Source organism: Pelophylax lessonae, assembly GCF_965119305.1.
Source record: "Pelophylax lessonae genome assembly, chromosome: 1".
In the NCBI taxonomy this organism is placed as follows: domain Eukaryota; kingdom Metazoa; phylum Chordata; class Amphibia; order Anura; family Ranidae; genus Pelophylax; species Pelophylax lessonae.
Window position 1 is genome coordinate 166,532,646 of NC_138768.1, and position 16,045 is coordinate 166,548,690.

The window sequence follows — 16,045 nt, forward strand, 5'->3', positions numbered from 1 at the left end:
CTGCAACTTCAGCAGTTTAGTCTGTGGAAGAAACACCCGGGCCGAGACTGAATCCAGCCTCATGCCCAGGTAGTCCAGTTTGGTGGACTGAGTCAGAGCTGATTTTTGAAAATTCAGAGTCCGCACAGTAATGTCCAAATCGACTTCCAGAGCCGATTAAGGCACTGCACGCAGAAGCAGATCATCTAGGTATCTAACACCACGGTGCCCTTCTGCCTGAGAAAGGCCAACACTTTCGTGAGCACCCGAGGAGCTGAGGCGAGACCAAAGGTTAAAGCCACCAACTGATAGTGCTCCTAGCTCACAGAAAAGCAAAGAATATGTTAGTGCCCGACATATATTGGGCTATGAAGGTGAGCGTCCATGATATCGATAAGAGGCCAGAAAGTCCCCTTGATGAAGGAATGCCACTACAGTGTGAATGGACTATCTGAAATTTATGAACCCACACAAAGTGGTTCAAAGCCCTGAGGCCCAAGATCGGGCAGACATTGCCTTCCTTCCTCCAAGGATGCATCACAGATGTACTATAGCCGCCGAATCAACTGATCCGCCAGCTCAGGAGGATGTTGATACCCTTCCAGATCCTGGTGTAAAATGTTTGCCCATTCTGTTAGTCTGTGGGGGGGGTCTTGCCAGGCCGTTTTTGCAGGGCCATATCAACCTTTGAGACAAGTGACTGCAGAGCCGCAGTCATGGCAACCAGGGCAGATTGAGACCCAGAGGGTTCCACAGCTTCTAAGAATGGGTCAGGTGGCGATACTCGCTCCTGGTGCTCCATGATAAAATCAGAGGTCGCACCGTGTAAAAAGAAAACTTTTTTTTTTTTTTGCAAAAAAACACTGCCTTCACACCGCAATTGCTGTGGTATTACAAGGTTCAGGGCTTCAGTGGTGCTGCAATAGCAGAGAAGGGGCTGTTTACCCGCAGGGACTCACCACCATACACTCAGAACTGAATACAGAGCACCAAACTGCTTGCCATACTGTGATTATAAAGGAAGAGGAAGCGCTGACACTCACTAGAGGACCCTGCCACATCGTCACCGCTCCAGACTTTTAAAAAAATGGCCGCCACTCTGACTACAATAGGAAACTCCAAAAACATGGCCGCCGAGACCGAATACAGCCATCCACAACAAAATGGTGGAGACAGGCGGCAACCAGGATTCCACAGGACCCTGAGGTACATGAAGTCCACCAGGAGGGGAGCGCCCACAGAGCCATTGTCGCAGGTACACCAAAAGGGAGCCGCCGGCGGTGCGCTTCCACTGTCCAGCCCATCACTAAACAGGGACACCCCTCACCCAGAAACACCCATGCACCCCAAGGGGGCTAAGTGGGGGGGGGGGGGGGGGTAGGTGAGGGCAACCATTAGAGGGGAACCCCGCCAGTGAAAAAAAAAAAGTGGGGGGATTGGGGAGGAAAAGCGCAGGAGGGACCTACCAACTGGAGGAAGGGCCCACGTCCCCCCAGCATTCCCCAGAAAAAAAAGGTGGGAACACTACTCCACACACCTGGGAACCAAGAGAGCACCACTCCTGGCAGTCCACCGCGCCATCTTGGAATGGGGGTGCTGCGGCCAGAAGTTGTGACTCTGGTCGTGACCATTGTTGTGACCAGGGCTATGCGTCCTCGCGAAGTGTTTCACTCACCGTCCAGTCCCCATCCAGTGGGGCTATGTCGCAGCCAAACTAGCGTGGAGCTAATAGCTGGGTACTGCTCGCAGGCCAGACTGGGAAGACCATAAGGATTTAGGATATCCAGTGTGTTGTCCAGTCCGGCTGTTGATTGTAGTTCACAAAGAAATAGAATATAAAGGAAGAGAATTGTAGTTCACAAAGAAATAGAATATAAAGGAAGAGAAAAAAAAAATGCCAGGACTGCAGATCCCAGCAGGGAGCCAGGTCCTTACTCCTGACTAGGCAGAAAAAAAATGAAGCCCTATAGCAGGAAGTGAGGGTATACCCCCTAGGACTGCCTCAGGAGGGTAACCAAAATGGTTTCCGCCTAGTTCTTCTCCTGAAGAGAGAGCACTGTCTGTCAGTGAACGAAAGAAAAAATAATAATAATTTTGACTTATTCCATAACTTGGAGTACAGGACACAAGCAGGAAATTCATAGACCTTGGCTTACAGGCTGCTACCTTCAGGTGATGTGGACATTGATCAAACCTTTTGACACCTCCCCTTGGGCATACCTCTTTAACCCTACCCCACACCATTTTTTTTATTAAGCAATGCAAAATAACAAAGGAACAGAGGGGAGGAGCGTTCTGACTCGTACTTCACAACAAGATATGGAATATACAGGTAATCAAAACTCATTTCATCTTAATCATACAGTACCTGACACAGGCTGGATATTCATAGACCCTGGGATGTCCTCAAGCAATGAATCAGAAGGGTGGACAGCAACAAGGCAAACAGAACCTCACTAACAGGCCCAACAAAACAGATAAAGATCAAGGTTCCATGATCCATGAGATACCTTGAATAAAGGTTTTTTACAAGTGAGTGAATCAAAAGGTTTTTTGAAACAGCATGGATAAGGCTGAAACTTGACCCCTTAAGAATACTTAGAACCAGGTTTTGGTCAAGTGCTGACTGCAGGAAGGCCAGAAAATGAGGTACCGTGACAAAGTCAGCTATCCGCATTTTCTTAAGGATCAACATCCATGCCATTAAAGCAAGTGGCGGAGAAGAGGATTTGTACAGGAGGGCTTGAGGCAGCAGGTCTGGCCTGTTTGAAAGAGGCCAGGGGTTGTCTCCTAGAGTATATGACTGTGTACAAGGTTCTTTTGGGCCAGTTTGGTGTTGTGAGAACCAGATTTCTTTGCTTACTCTATTCTGCAGAGCCATTAGGTAAGAATCTACACTGAAGGGAAGGAAAACTCTAGAGGTTCCTGTTCTGGCCAAAAAGGGGGGTAACTTGTTGAACTTTAGGGCCAGGATGTCTATGTCAGGAGTACTTTAGATGTGTTGCACAAAGTGCCAAGGTGAGCAGTCAAGCAGGACCCAGTGCTCAAAACACCTCTACAAACTGTTCAACAGCGTGGGATCTGAGTAGGGTTCCCAAGATATTACTTAGGTTGCAGGCTAAGCTATGCCAGAATACTGCAGGAACTGCCTTGAAGCTGTATAGTGCTGTACTTGCCCAAAAGGAGCACGTTTCCCTACCCAAGGGAACCAAAAACACTGCACCCTATCTGCCCCTTCCAAGCATCACTACGGCGGTATGTTGCTCCAATCTTACACCGTAACTAGCCCTCAACCCCCAAAGTACCAAAAACACTAAAGGAACTGCCCTACAAGCCACATACAGGGGCACTATTTTCTTGTTGCAGGGCTAAAAGGCCTGATCTTTTTTTATCCCCATGGGTGGCATGCCCCACAGGTCCTTCAAGGACTCAACTTCCCCAAGTGGACCATTGTGGACCTGTAGAGCACCCAGCCAGTGAGGGCACTGGATACGGAGTACACCAGACATAGCTGCCTGCAGAATCAAGCACCAACCGGCAACATTACAGGTCCTGCTCTTGCATGCCGGGGTATGGTCAGAGAAATACAGTAGGAATTGCTATGCGCTTTATCTTTTAATCTTTGCATGTAAACCGCTATTGTTAAATTAACACATTGAATAAATCTGCAATTTTTAACAATTTACCTTTCTAAAGGTCCACCAAACTTTTTATAACTTTTAATAAACCTAGAAGCACAAAAGAAAACAAATGTTAGGTCACACTATGAGAAATCAACAATATTTAAAACTTGTTATGCGAGGACATACATTTTACTCAAGAAGGAAAACTAAAGCCATAAGGAAGGCTTTTCCCCAAATAAAAGCTTTCTATTGTCTGAACAAATAATTTTCATTTTGCATTACACAGGGTGGGGGGTTGTGGGGAATATTAATTTGGTAATTTAATTATACCTTCTTATTTCAGCATCACCAAAGCCTTTAATGTTCTCCCGTGGAATTGTTCTTGGCCGACCTCTTTTTTTGGGGCGCTTTCTGTCAGACCCTGAATCGCTGTCTTCAGACCCAGAGTACCTTCTATTTCGGCTGCGTCTACCTTCGCTTCCATTGAAACTAGCCTATAATGCATAAAGTGACCATATAATGCAAAACTGTAAAGAAAAGCCTGTTAAAGCATTCGGTTTGCAACAGTGGAAAGGAATGCCAAAGTAAGCAAACTATTCTGCCAAAACAAATATACCTGTTTTGCACATTTGCGCATTCTAGGTAGAAGATATATTTCTTGAAGCTCTTTCTGCCTTTCCTCTTCCTCCATTCTTCTTCTCTGGTCTGAAGGAATTATTTCATCCCAGGATTTTGACTTGCGATCAGTTTCCACAATATCATCTTCCTCCATTGTAGAAAAGTTAGCAACCTTGTTTTAAAAAACAAATAAAGCACATCTTAAAAATAAAAAACACAAAAATAAAAAGGTGGTGGTGGGAAACGTGTGAACATTAAAATAATGTGGCATTAGAGAATACCCTGTTCCTGTCATACCTTGCAGAAAGGCACTTGCATGAAATATATATAAAAAAATATGATTAACAGGATTTAATTTCAAAATTGGACAAAATACATGAAGTATTGGCCAAGTCATTCATTTACAACAATCTGTGAATGGGTGTCATGGATGATGGCTTGTAGTTCTCAAATAACTGAGGGCGCTGCAAAGTGTGCACGTAGTTCATTCACAGCATTCCAACTGACAGCCTGTACAGAGGTATGGGCTGAAAGCTGTGGGGCTGGTCTGCAGAAGCCCAACATTGCACTGGTGATCCATTTTTCACAGGTGCATTGCCTTGCAGGCTCCTTGGGGAAAAAATAATGTACATTTTTTTCAGCAAAAATGTGTGCATTTATAAACTCCTGGCACAATATATACACATAGATCAGGTGGGATGTGTCCTAGGGCGACAGGCTGTGGACCAGATCCTACGGGCAATAGATTTGGTCTCCTTATTGCGTTCCAATTGGGATGGGGTGGGTGCCTGGCGAGGTAGGTTGTTGTCACTGGACTTACACAAGGCCTTTGACTCTTTATCTTGGCCCTTCCTGTCCACATACTAAGGAAATTAATTGTGGACCTAAATTTCTTACTTTAAGTGTGTTATACTCTAATCCTTTGGCTAATATCATTGGACATGGTCGTAAATCGATCTTTTTCATATCCGGAGAGGGACCAGGCAGGAATGCCCTCTCTCGCCTCTTTTTTGTGCTAGCAATTGAGGCACTAGCAATAGCCATCAGGCCTAGCCCTAAAATTAAAGGCATTTAAAGTGGAGGCATAACTCATAAATGTACCCTATTTACTGGTGATCTGTTGCTATTCATTACAGATCCTATTATGACCATGACTGATTTGCCACATTGTCCAAATTTGGAACCATATTAGGTTTAAGGATCAATCAAGCAAAAAGGAAGCGCTAAACGTGAACCTTTCGGACCTGGGTAGGATTCTGACTTTTTTCCTTTAAATGGAGTAATAAAGCGCTCCCATACAAGGTGCTATCGTGCTTATATCTCGTTCAGACAAGGCTGGCTGGAAAAAATATACCCTGGGTGACATGTATAATGTCTGGTAGTCCTATCCAAAAGTCCAATGTTTCTGGACCAGAGTGTTCAATCTTGTCCACTTAGTGACGGGTCAGAACATACCCAGAAGCGGCAAAACTGTGTTGTTCGCTGACCTGTCTGAAGAGATCCACAGACATCTTCGAACTTTAATTTTCTTTATTTTTAGTGACTAAAATAACTATAGCAAGGGCATGGAAATTGCCCGTGATCAATGTCATAATGGTGAAAACACAAAATATCTTGGATTATGGTCAATAAAACTGACCAGTACCTGTAAAGATAAACAAGCTAGGTTTCAAAAGGTGTGGAACCCCTGGATTGTGTACCTCCAAGCTCCCTTGGGATGTCTTGTGGGTGGAGGCTCGGACTAAGGGGACCACCTCGGGCCATCTCTCTCACTTTCTTTCCATCATTGTTTTGTTATGCTTTTTTAAGAATTAAGTGGATGCTGATGGGGGACTATGAAACCTCTTTATTTCCATCGCTCTTTGGATTTCATATATTGTGTTATAAGGAACTGTAACAATTCTTGGCCATTAACGTTTCCCTCCCTTTCCATTTAATTGAGATTGTGGACCTACAATTTATCTGAACACTTCTTCATAACTTTTCCTATTCATGAAGCTTTGCAATAGGCTCCTAATACAGTGGGCCTCGTAGCCCTAGACATTAGATTACTATATTGAATAGAGACTGTATATGTAAGGCCTGACTTTATTGCCATACATTCATTTAGGTTATTACAGTAAGGCCATTGAATTCGGAGGGTGCATCCTCTTGTTGACATTTTGATACTGCATATTTTTTTATATGTTATAAAATATGTGCATTTATTGTTTTTTTTCCCCAAATTGTGAACTTATTCTTTAAGGTGATTGTAAACTTGCAATTTTTTTTTTTTTTATTTATTAAAAACGTGTTAACAAGTTGACCATTTTTTTTTTTAACCCTAGTGCAGAGATTGCATTAGGTTAGGGTTAAAAAAAAAAATCTAAAGCCTTTACAATCACTTTAAGATAGTTATGCTAGAATGCAATACCTTGAATTGTGAAAGCAGCTCATCTCCTACAGTCATTGGTCCTCCTTCATTTTCGCGGGTTTCTGCTCTTTTCAAGATTTCATCAATATCCATTTCCTGTATTCAAAAAGAACACTCATTTATAATAAGACAACAAGCTAAAATCAGAAAACATATATAGTTGGCTTGTTCAAAAAGTTGTAATCGACTATCCAAATATCACGGTCCAATCAACCACACAAACATCGCTAACGGATGAATGGATATAATAATAGGATCTATAATATATATATATATATATATATATATATATATATATATATATATATATATATATATACATACAGGCAAAAGGTGTAATGAAACAAGTGGCCAGTTCGAACAAAACAGTCCAAATTTGTTGAGGGAAGGGTGTGAAGGAACTTGGATACACCACACTTCGACCAAACACCGGTGCTCCCCCCCTCTCCTCTGGAACTCACCAGATGATTGGTAAAAACAGGGCTTCCTCAAACGTGAATTCAAATCACCATCAGGACTTCTCCACCCTTCACAAGCTCGGATCTCCTCTCATATCCTATTAGCCTTCAAATGTCACTCCATTCATGATGGCATGTAAATGAAGAGTGAGGGACAAATAGTGTAATTCCGCAAAATTTATTGATTAAAATCCACACCAAAATGGCCCCACTCCCCTCCAGATATCTACTTACAAGAGAGAATCTGAATGAAGGCATTCAAAAAATATATACACTGACGCTTAATGACCGTCACTCAATTCGTCAAGTTTAGCCAGGCGTCCATCTGATCACAAGGCGACCGCGCGCACACATGCCCTGACGTTTCGTCACTAAGACTTCTTCCGAGAGCTTCTTCTGACACGCTCTCGGAAGAAGTCTTAGTGACGAAACGTCAGGGCATGTGTGCGCGGTCGCCTTGTGATCAGATGGACGCCTGGCTAAACTTGACGAATTGAGTGACGGTCATTAAGCGTCAGTGTATATATTTTTTTAATGCCTTCATTCAGATTCTCTCTTGTAAGTAGATATCTGGAGGGGAGTGGGGCCATTTTGGTGTGGATTTTAATCAATAAATTTTGCGGAATTACACTATTTGTCCCTCACTCTTCACTTACATGCCATCATGAATGGAGTGACATATGAAGGCTAATAGGATATGAGAGGAGATCCGAGCTTGTGAAGGGTGGAGAAGTCCTGATGGTGATTTGAATTCACGTTTGAGGAAGCCCTGTTTTACCAATCATCTGGTGAGTTCCAGAGGAGAGGGGGGGAGCACCGGTGTTTGGTCGAATTGTGGTGTATCCAAGTTCCTTCACACCCTTCCCTCAACAAATTTGGACTGTTTTGTTCGAACTGGCCACTTGTGTTTCATTACACCTTTTGCCTGTATATATATATATATATATATATATATATATATATACACACACACACACACACACACACACATATATATATATATATATATATATATATATATATATATATATATATATATTATAGATCCTATTATATCCATTCATCCGTTAGCGCTGTTTGTGTGGTTGATTGGACCGTGATATTTGGATAGTCGATTACACCTTTTTGAACATTACTTTGACTAAAACAGCTGCTGAGACCTCTGAGGTCACCTAAATGTATCTGCATCTCCTAGACTATCTTAAGTTTTGAGTATAGTGTGGGGTGAGTGTGTGCTTGCAACTAAGGTGGTATTGCAATTTTTCTACACTCCTTGTCATTATCATATATAGTTGGCTGCATTTATACCTGGGGCTCCTCCTCTTCTCCTTCAGGTTCCTTGAATAATTCTTCAGCACCAAACTTTAAAATAGCAGAAAGCTCTTCTTTGTTAAAAGGTGTAGCGCTTTGAAAGGAGAAGACATGTTAGCGCAAATTATCAACTAGCACAGTACACAATCAATGACTTATGGTAGGGATATGAAATAGAAATTCAAAAAAGTCTGGTCAGTAAAACCAACTTTTAGCAAGGTACAAATCGCCCGCTTGTGTTATGACTCGGGATATATGCGGCCAATGTCTATCAATAGACCCCCATTAGAGTGCCCCTTCAGAGTAACCCCTAACATAAGCGCTTCTGTACCTTTTAGTGTCAGGCAAAGGTTGGGAGCTGGAACGTGAAGCAGGCTTGCAAGGTCTGGCATGAAGGAAGCCCCACTTCCATCCTCCTTTGATGTTGGGGACAGGCCACACATGAGGTGATTGGGTGTTAGGACACCAGCGGTCCTAGCAACCAATGGCTGCAGTGGAGGGGGAGGAATCTGCTCAGGGGGCTGGCTGGAATTTCCAGATAGGACTGTCACTTGGTCAGGGTGGGGACCATAATCCTCCATTTAGTGGTGGCTGGCTTATGGCAAAATATACCTAGAAGGTGTTGATCCGGTGTGTAAAACAGTTTTGCCGGTAGTGTCCATTCTCTGAATAACCAGATGATCCAACACCATTTTTTTCTTTGCTCTTTCAATAATTTCTTCCTCTACAGAGCTTTTGGTCACTAGACGATAGATGTTTACCTAAACACAGAAAAATACCATTAAAAAAAATATATATACATTTTCTTCAAGTGTATTAAAAATGTTATTCTTTTATCTTTGGCATTCACATTTAGGTATGAGGCCTTATGCACACTGGAGGTTATCAAAACGCCAGTAGAAAGCTGTAGCAGGAGTTTTTCAGTATTTTTGCAGTAGCCTTTTTTTTTTTTTAGCAAAACTTAACTCCCACAAAAGCTTATGGCTTAAAAACGCTAATAAATGCCGAATAGACACCTTTTTCAGTGTTTTTTTTTTGCGTTTTTAAGCTTTAATCAGAGTTAGAGCATATGGACAGCTGAAAAACTCTCAAAACCCATTAGTTCTGTTTTTTTTTTTTCCAGCCAGAAAAACAGCCTTTGTGTGCATGGACACACAGGATAACATGCTGGGGATTTTTTTGGCTGTAGAAAAAACATCTGAAGCCAAAAACAGCAGCTGTAAAAATGTTCAGTGTACATGAGGCCTAAATGTTTAGGTCATCGACTTACTGTAAATAGTCTCTTTCCCATCAGGAAATGCTGACTCCTACAAGGGTTGAACATGGGCAAACAAGAATGTGGTTTTTGGTTTACCTGTAAAATCTATTTCTTGGAGCACATCACAGGACACAGAGCAGCTTTAATAATCCTTACAAACTGTTATACACCACCTAGAGGTGATCGGACACTGGCAAAAAAAAAAACAGGAATTTACCTCCTTGTTATAAACATTATCCCATAGGAAGCACTTTGTATTGTGGTCTTTGGCTTGCTACAAAACAAGAGGGGAGGGATCACTGTCCTGTGATGTATTCCAAGAAATAGATTTTGCAGGTAAGCTAAAAATTCAATTCGTACATCACAGGACAGAGCGGCTCTAATAATGATGGGAAGGCAACAAATCAAGAAGTCAGCAAGCCACATAAGAGAACCAAACTAGAAAAAAGAATCTCACAAAGTAGCCTGCAAAACACAGCAAACAAAGTTAGCATCCTTAGGGGCTCCAACAACTGCCTGGTAAACTTGAGCTACTGAAGCTTGATGACAAAGCCCAGGAAGCACCTACATTCCTGCCAGAATGAGCCATCACTAAGAAAAGCTGAATTCACCCTTTCAAACTGCAAGATTGCCTAATCCATTGGGGATTGGTAGACTTGGTAGCTGCGTGACCTCTTTGATCCCTCAGGAAGTACAAGGGGAATCCGATTGTGGAATTGAGGCAGTCAACTGTAGGTAAATCCTGATATCACAAACCACATTGGTGATTGATGTTTAGGACAAAAAAGTAATAACATTTCCTGGTTTATTTAAAGGCTGAAATCCCTTTAGGCAAAAAAAGGCAGCTGTGTCAAAGAACTAACTTGTCAAGGATAAAAAGGGCTGCCAGTTTGAAACCCTACAAACTGAAGTAATGGCAACCTGAAACATCACCTTCCACATCAAAAGATCCAAAGGAAGGTTTTGAATATACCAAACAGAAGTCTTTGTAAAGGACCAAATTTAGATCCCATGGGGCAAAAAGCAATCTGACCGTTGACCGTGGAGAGCATTAACGTGATACAATAACAAAGGCACGCGCATGGGAAAAAAAAAGAAAAAAAAAAAAAAGAAAGAAGCAATCAGCCTTTGAAAAAAAGACTCTTAAAAAAGTTAGGAAGTAGCCTTCCTAACTTTTAAAAAAGAGTGGGGAATAACAGAATTAGAGACTGGCAAGTGGTTACATCAGGAGATATATATATATATATATATATATATATATATATATATATATATATATATATATATATATATATATATATATATATATATGCACAGCTGCAAGAAAATATACACACAGCTCCAAGAAAAAAAGTATGTGAACCCTTTGGAATGATATGGATTTCTGCACAAATTGGTCATAAAATGTGATCTGATCATCTAACTCAATAGACAATCACAGTCTGCTTAAACTAACACCACACAAAGAATGAAATTTTGCCATGTTTTTATTGAACACACCATGTAAACATTCACAGTGCAGGTGGAAAACGTATGTGAACCCCTAGACTAATGACATCTCCAAGAGCTAATTTGGAGTGAGAGGTCAGCCAACTGGAGTCCAATCAATGAGAGATTGGAGTTGTTGGTTACAGCTACCCTGCCCTATAAAAAAACACACCAGTTCTGGGTTTTCTTTTCCCAAGAATCATTGCCTGATGTGAATGATGCCTTGCACAAAAAAGAGATCTCAGAAGACCTACGATTAAGAATTGTTGACTTGCATAAAGCTGGAAAAGGGTTATAAAAGCTGTTCATCAGTCCACGGTAAGACAAATTGTCTATAAATGGAGAAAGTTAAGCACTGCTGCTACTCTCCCTAGGAGTGGCCGTCCTGTAAAGATGACTGCAAAAGCACAGGGCAGACTGCTCAATGAGGTGAAGACGAATCCTAGAGTGTCAGCTAAAGACTTACAAAAGTCACTGGCAAATGCCAACATCCCAGTTAGCGAATCTACAATACGTGAAACACTAAACAAGAATGGATTTCATGGGAGGATACCACAGAGGAAGCCACTGCTGTCCAAACAAAACATTGCTGTACGGTTACAGTTTGCACAAGAGCACCTGGATGTTCCACAGCAGTACTGGCAAAATATTCTGTGGACTGATGAAACCAAAGTTGAGTTGTTTGGAAGAAACAACACTGTGTGGCGAAAAAGAGGCACAGCACACCAACATCAAAACCTCATCCCAACTGTGAAGTATGGTGGTGGGGGCATCATGGTTTGGGGCTGCTTTGCTGCGTCAGGGCCTGGACGGATTGCCATCAAAGGAAAAATGAATTCCCAAGTTTATCAAGACATTTTGCAGGAGAACTTAAGACCATCTGAAGCTCAACAGAAGATGGGTGTTGCAACAGGACAATGACCCAAAGCATAGAATTAAATCAACAGAATGGCTTAAACAGAAGAAAATACGCCTTCTGAAGTGGCCCAGTCAGAGTCCTGACCTCAACCCGATTGAGATGCTGTGGCATGACCTCAAGAAAGCGATTCAGACCAGACATCCCAAGAATATTGCTGAACTGAAACAGTTCTGTAAAGAGGAATGGTCAAGAATTACTCCTGACCGTTGTGCAAGTCTGATCTGCAACTACAGGAAACGTTTGGTTGAAGTTATTGCTGCCGAAGGAGGTTCAACCAGTTATTAAATCCAAGGGTTCACATACTTTTTCCACCTGCACTGTGAATGTTTACATGGTGTGTTCAATAAAAACATGGCAACATTTCATTCTTTGTGTGGTATTAGTTTAAGCAGACTGTGATTGTCTATTGTTGTGACTTAGATGATGATCAGATCACATTTTATGATCAATATGTGCAGAAATCCATATCATTCCAAAGGGTTCACATACTTTTTCTATCAGCTGTGTGTATGTGTATGTGTATATATATATATATATATATATATATATATATATATATATATATATATATATATATATACACACACATATACATATACACACACACATATATATTATATATATATATATATACATACACACACACTGGAACAGCAAGTGGTTAAGGTGAGGATGTACAGGGTGGTCTTGCCTACTGGAAGGTCCCTCAGATGCAACCAATAGGAGACTTGTGATACCACAGGAATGGTTTACATCATTCTTTGCACCTGTGGGTCCTATATGGGGAAGTGCATCCGCACGGTTTGTAGATGTTTAGAGGATCAGTTCTATGAAATTTCAACTTCTCATGTAAAAGCTCCTATTGCTCGCCATATAGCTTTACAGCATGATAAGAGATCCTGGGTGTCTGAGCTGTTGGGTGCTGGAAGTTGTTCCTTATAAACACCAGGGGAGGAGATTTTGATTGTTTACTGTTGCAACATGAAGCCAGGTGGATTTGGGAGCTGGAAGCAACCAAGCTCCCTCGCCTCAATAATAATTTGAGTTTTTCCCCTTTTTTGCCTTGAAAGAGGTGAGAGGGAAAGGAAGAGAAAGCAACATTTGTGTATAAAAATCAATCAATAAAAAGGGCACGGGAATGATAAGTTGTTTATACATCGTTTGATATCTCAGTTGTTCCGAGCTCCCGACTGTGGTTTGTATCAGTATGAAAAATGTAGCATCAGGCGATGTGGGTGTTCTAATGAGGGAGAATTCTATTTACAAAAAGTTGCTTCCAATATACGCCTTTGTATTGCTTGAGCACATTGGAGAGACATCTAGTGGCAGCTATTGGTAGCTCACATTTGAGCTTCGGTGAGGCTTGTAATCTCCTCCCCCTTTATGCCTATTGTGGTTCCTGATATTCTAGGATGGTGGCAGCACATGACATCATGGGGTCGCGTGCGTCATCACACTATACGTCGTGGCGTCCTTGCGCAATGACGCTTTTGGCGCCCATTTTCTTGGTTCTTGGTTACTTTTTCCACCTGCACTTTATATACAAGAAAAAACATTTCACATTTGTTTGTGTCTCTGAGGCAGCCGTTTTTTACCGGCGAAACCGGTCAGACGTGGCTATCCTGCTGCCCACTCCTACCCACTGTTTGATGCACTTGATCACATGGACTGTACATAGCACAATAAGTAATGAGCATATTCACGGAAATATCCTTTGCTATATACACATGATTAATAGCTTTTGAGCCACTGGAGTTTGAACTGCTATGCTGGAATATACGAAAGCTTGAAAAATAGAGACTTTGTGGGACACTATTGACTCTGCTGAATAACCCTGGATATTTTTGTTAATGACTTAATGAACAACTGTTATAAAGTCTGGCTTTAACATCACTGAGACTAAGCACAGAAGTATGCAGACACCCTGTGAGAAGATCTTATACATCTGTACAAGGTTAAAATAAGAATACAACTTATTAATGTTTATCTCCTCTGGACCAGGAATGCTGGTCTGCACATTTTGCAACATATTTTGTGTGAAGGAGAGGACTGGGGGGGGTTTAAGTGTGAACTATTACTTTAAAACCTGTGGACTGAGTCACCACCTGTGGACCACAATGCTTTGAATCCATCAGCTTCTTAAGGGAACACAAGTACAGACACGACTGGTGTTGGATCCCTGATATATGTGGGATTGTACAATTATTACAGTTGTGCTCATAGGTTTACATACCCTGGCAAAATGTACGATTTCTTGGCCATTTTTCCAAGAATATGAGTGAAAACAGAAAAAATTTCCCTTAACTCATGGTTAGCTTTTGGCTGAAGCCATTATCAACCGTTTTTACCCTTTTTAAATCATAACAAAACTACCCAAATGACCCTGACCAAAAGTTTACATGCCCCAGTCCTTAACACGGTGTAATTGCCCCCTTTAACATCAATGACAGCTTGAAGTATTTTGTGGTATTTGTGGATGAGGCTCTTTATCTTCTCGGATGGTAAAGCTGCCCATTCTTCCTGGCAAAAAGCCTCCAGTTCCTGTAAATTCTTGGGCTGTTTTGCATGAACTGCACGTTTGAGATTTCCCCAGAGTGACTCAAGGAGACTGAGATGGCCACTCCAGAACCTTAACTTTATTCTGCTGTAGCCAATGACAGGTCGACTTTGCCTTGTGCTGCAGCCTTCTGCTGTAGCCAATGACAGGTCGACTTTGCCTTGTGTTTAGGATCATTGTCATTTTAGAATGTCCAAGTACGTCCCATGGGCAACTTCCGGGCTGATGAATGCAAATTTTCATCCAGTATTTTTTGATAACATTCTGCATTCACCTTGCCATCAATTCTGACCAAATTCCCTGTGCCTTTGTAGCTCATACATCTCTAAAACATCAGCAATCCACCTTTGTGTTTCACAGTAGGAATGTAGCATTTATGATTGTGGCCAAAAAGCTACATTTTTGGTCTCATCACTCCAAATGACTTTATGCCAGAAGGTTTGAGGCTTGTCTCTGTGCTGTTTGGCGTATTGGAAGCGGGATACTTTGATGGCATTTGCGTAGTAATGGCTTTCTTCTGGCAACTCGACCACGCAGGCCATCTTTCTTCAAGTGCCTCCTTATTGTGCATCTTGAAACAGCCACACCACATGTTTTCAGAGAGTCCTGTATTTTACCTGAAGTTATTTGTGGGTTTTTCTTTGCATCCTGAACAAATTTCCTGGCAATTGTGGCTGAAATTTTGGTTGGTCTACCTGACCGTGGTTTGGTTTCAACAGAACCCCTCATTTTCCACTTCTTGATTATAGTTTAAACACTGCTGATTGGCATTCTCAATTCCTTGGATATCTTTTTATATCCCTTTCCTGTTTTATATTGTTCAACTACCTTTTCCCGCAGATCCTTTCACAATTCTTTTGCTTTCCCCATGACTCAGAATCCAGAAACGTCAGTGCAGCACTGGATGAAAGATGCAAGGGTCTGTCAGTTCAGAAACTCATTGACCTTTTACACACACACACACACACACACACTAATTACAAAAAAACAGATCACAGGCAAGGATGGTTACCATTTAAACTCCTTTGTGTCAACTTGTGTGCATGTTATCAGGCCAAAACCACCAGGTTATGTAAACACTTGATCAGGGTCATTTGGGTAGTTTGTTGTCGTCATGATTTAACAAGAGTAAACACAGTTGATTGATAATAAATGGCTTCAGCCAAACACTAAGCATGAGTGAAAGAAAAGATTTGTGTTATTCATATTCTCAGAAAAATGGCCAAGAAATCAAACTCTGCCAGGGTATGTAAACTTATGAGCACAACTGTAGATGAAGGCTATACGCTCGCCTATAGGAATGGACTTACAGGATAATCATTAGCAGAGCCTACCATACTAAGAATTGGAAGTGTGTCAAAAGCTCCCCAAAAATATCTACACATATTAGACAGCCAGATGCAGTTTCACTGACAAAGGAG

The 16,045-nt window shown here is 41.6% G+C and overlaps 1 protein-coding gene across 2 annotated transcripts in view; it reads right to left on the reverse strand.

Annotated features, from left to right (window-relative positions):
- Nucleotides 1–16,045, reverse strand: part of CHD1 (chromodomain helicase DNA binding protein 1) — a 219,189-nt gene that overhangs the window by 96,096 nt on the left and 107,048 nt on the right. For both annotated transcript variants that reach the window (XM_082243068.1, XM_082243067.1), the window contains 6 exons: nt 9,015–9,163; nt 8,400–8,496; nt 6,634–6,729; nt 4,219–4,392; nt 3,933–4,096; nt 3,666–3,707 (listed from right to left, as the gene is read on the reverse strand). In XM_082243068.1, coding sequence (XP_082099194.1) covers nt 3,666–3,707; nt 3,933–4,096; nt 4,219–4,392; nt 6,634–6,729; nt 8,400–8,496; nt 9,015–9,163 — 722 coding nt within the window. The remainder of the gene's footprint in view (nt 1–3,665; nt 3,708–3,932; nt 4,097–4,218; nt 4,393–6,633; nt 6,730–8,399; nt 8,497–9,014; nt 9,164–16,045) is intronic.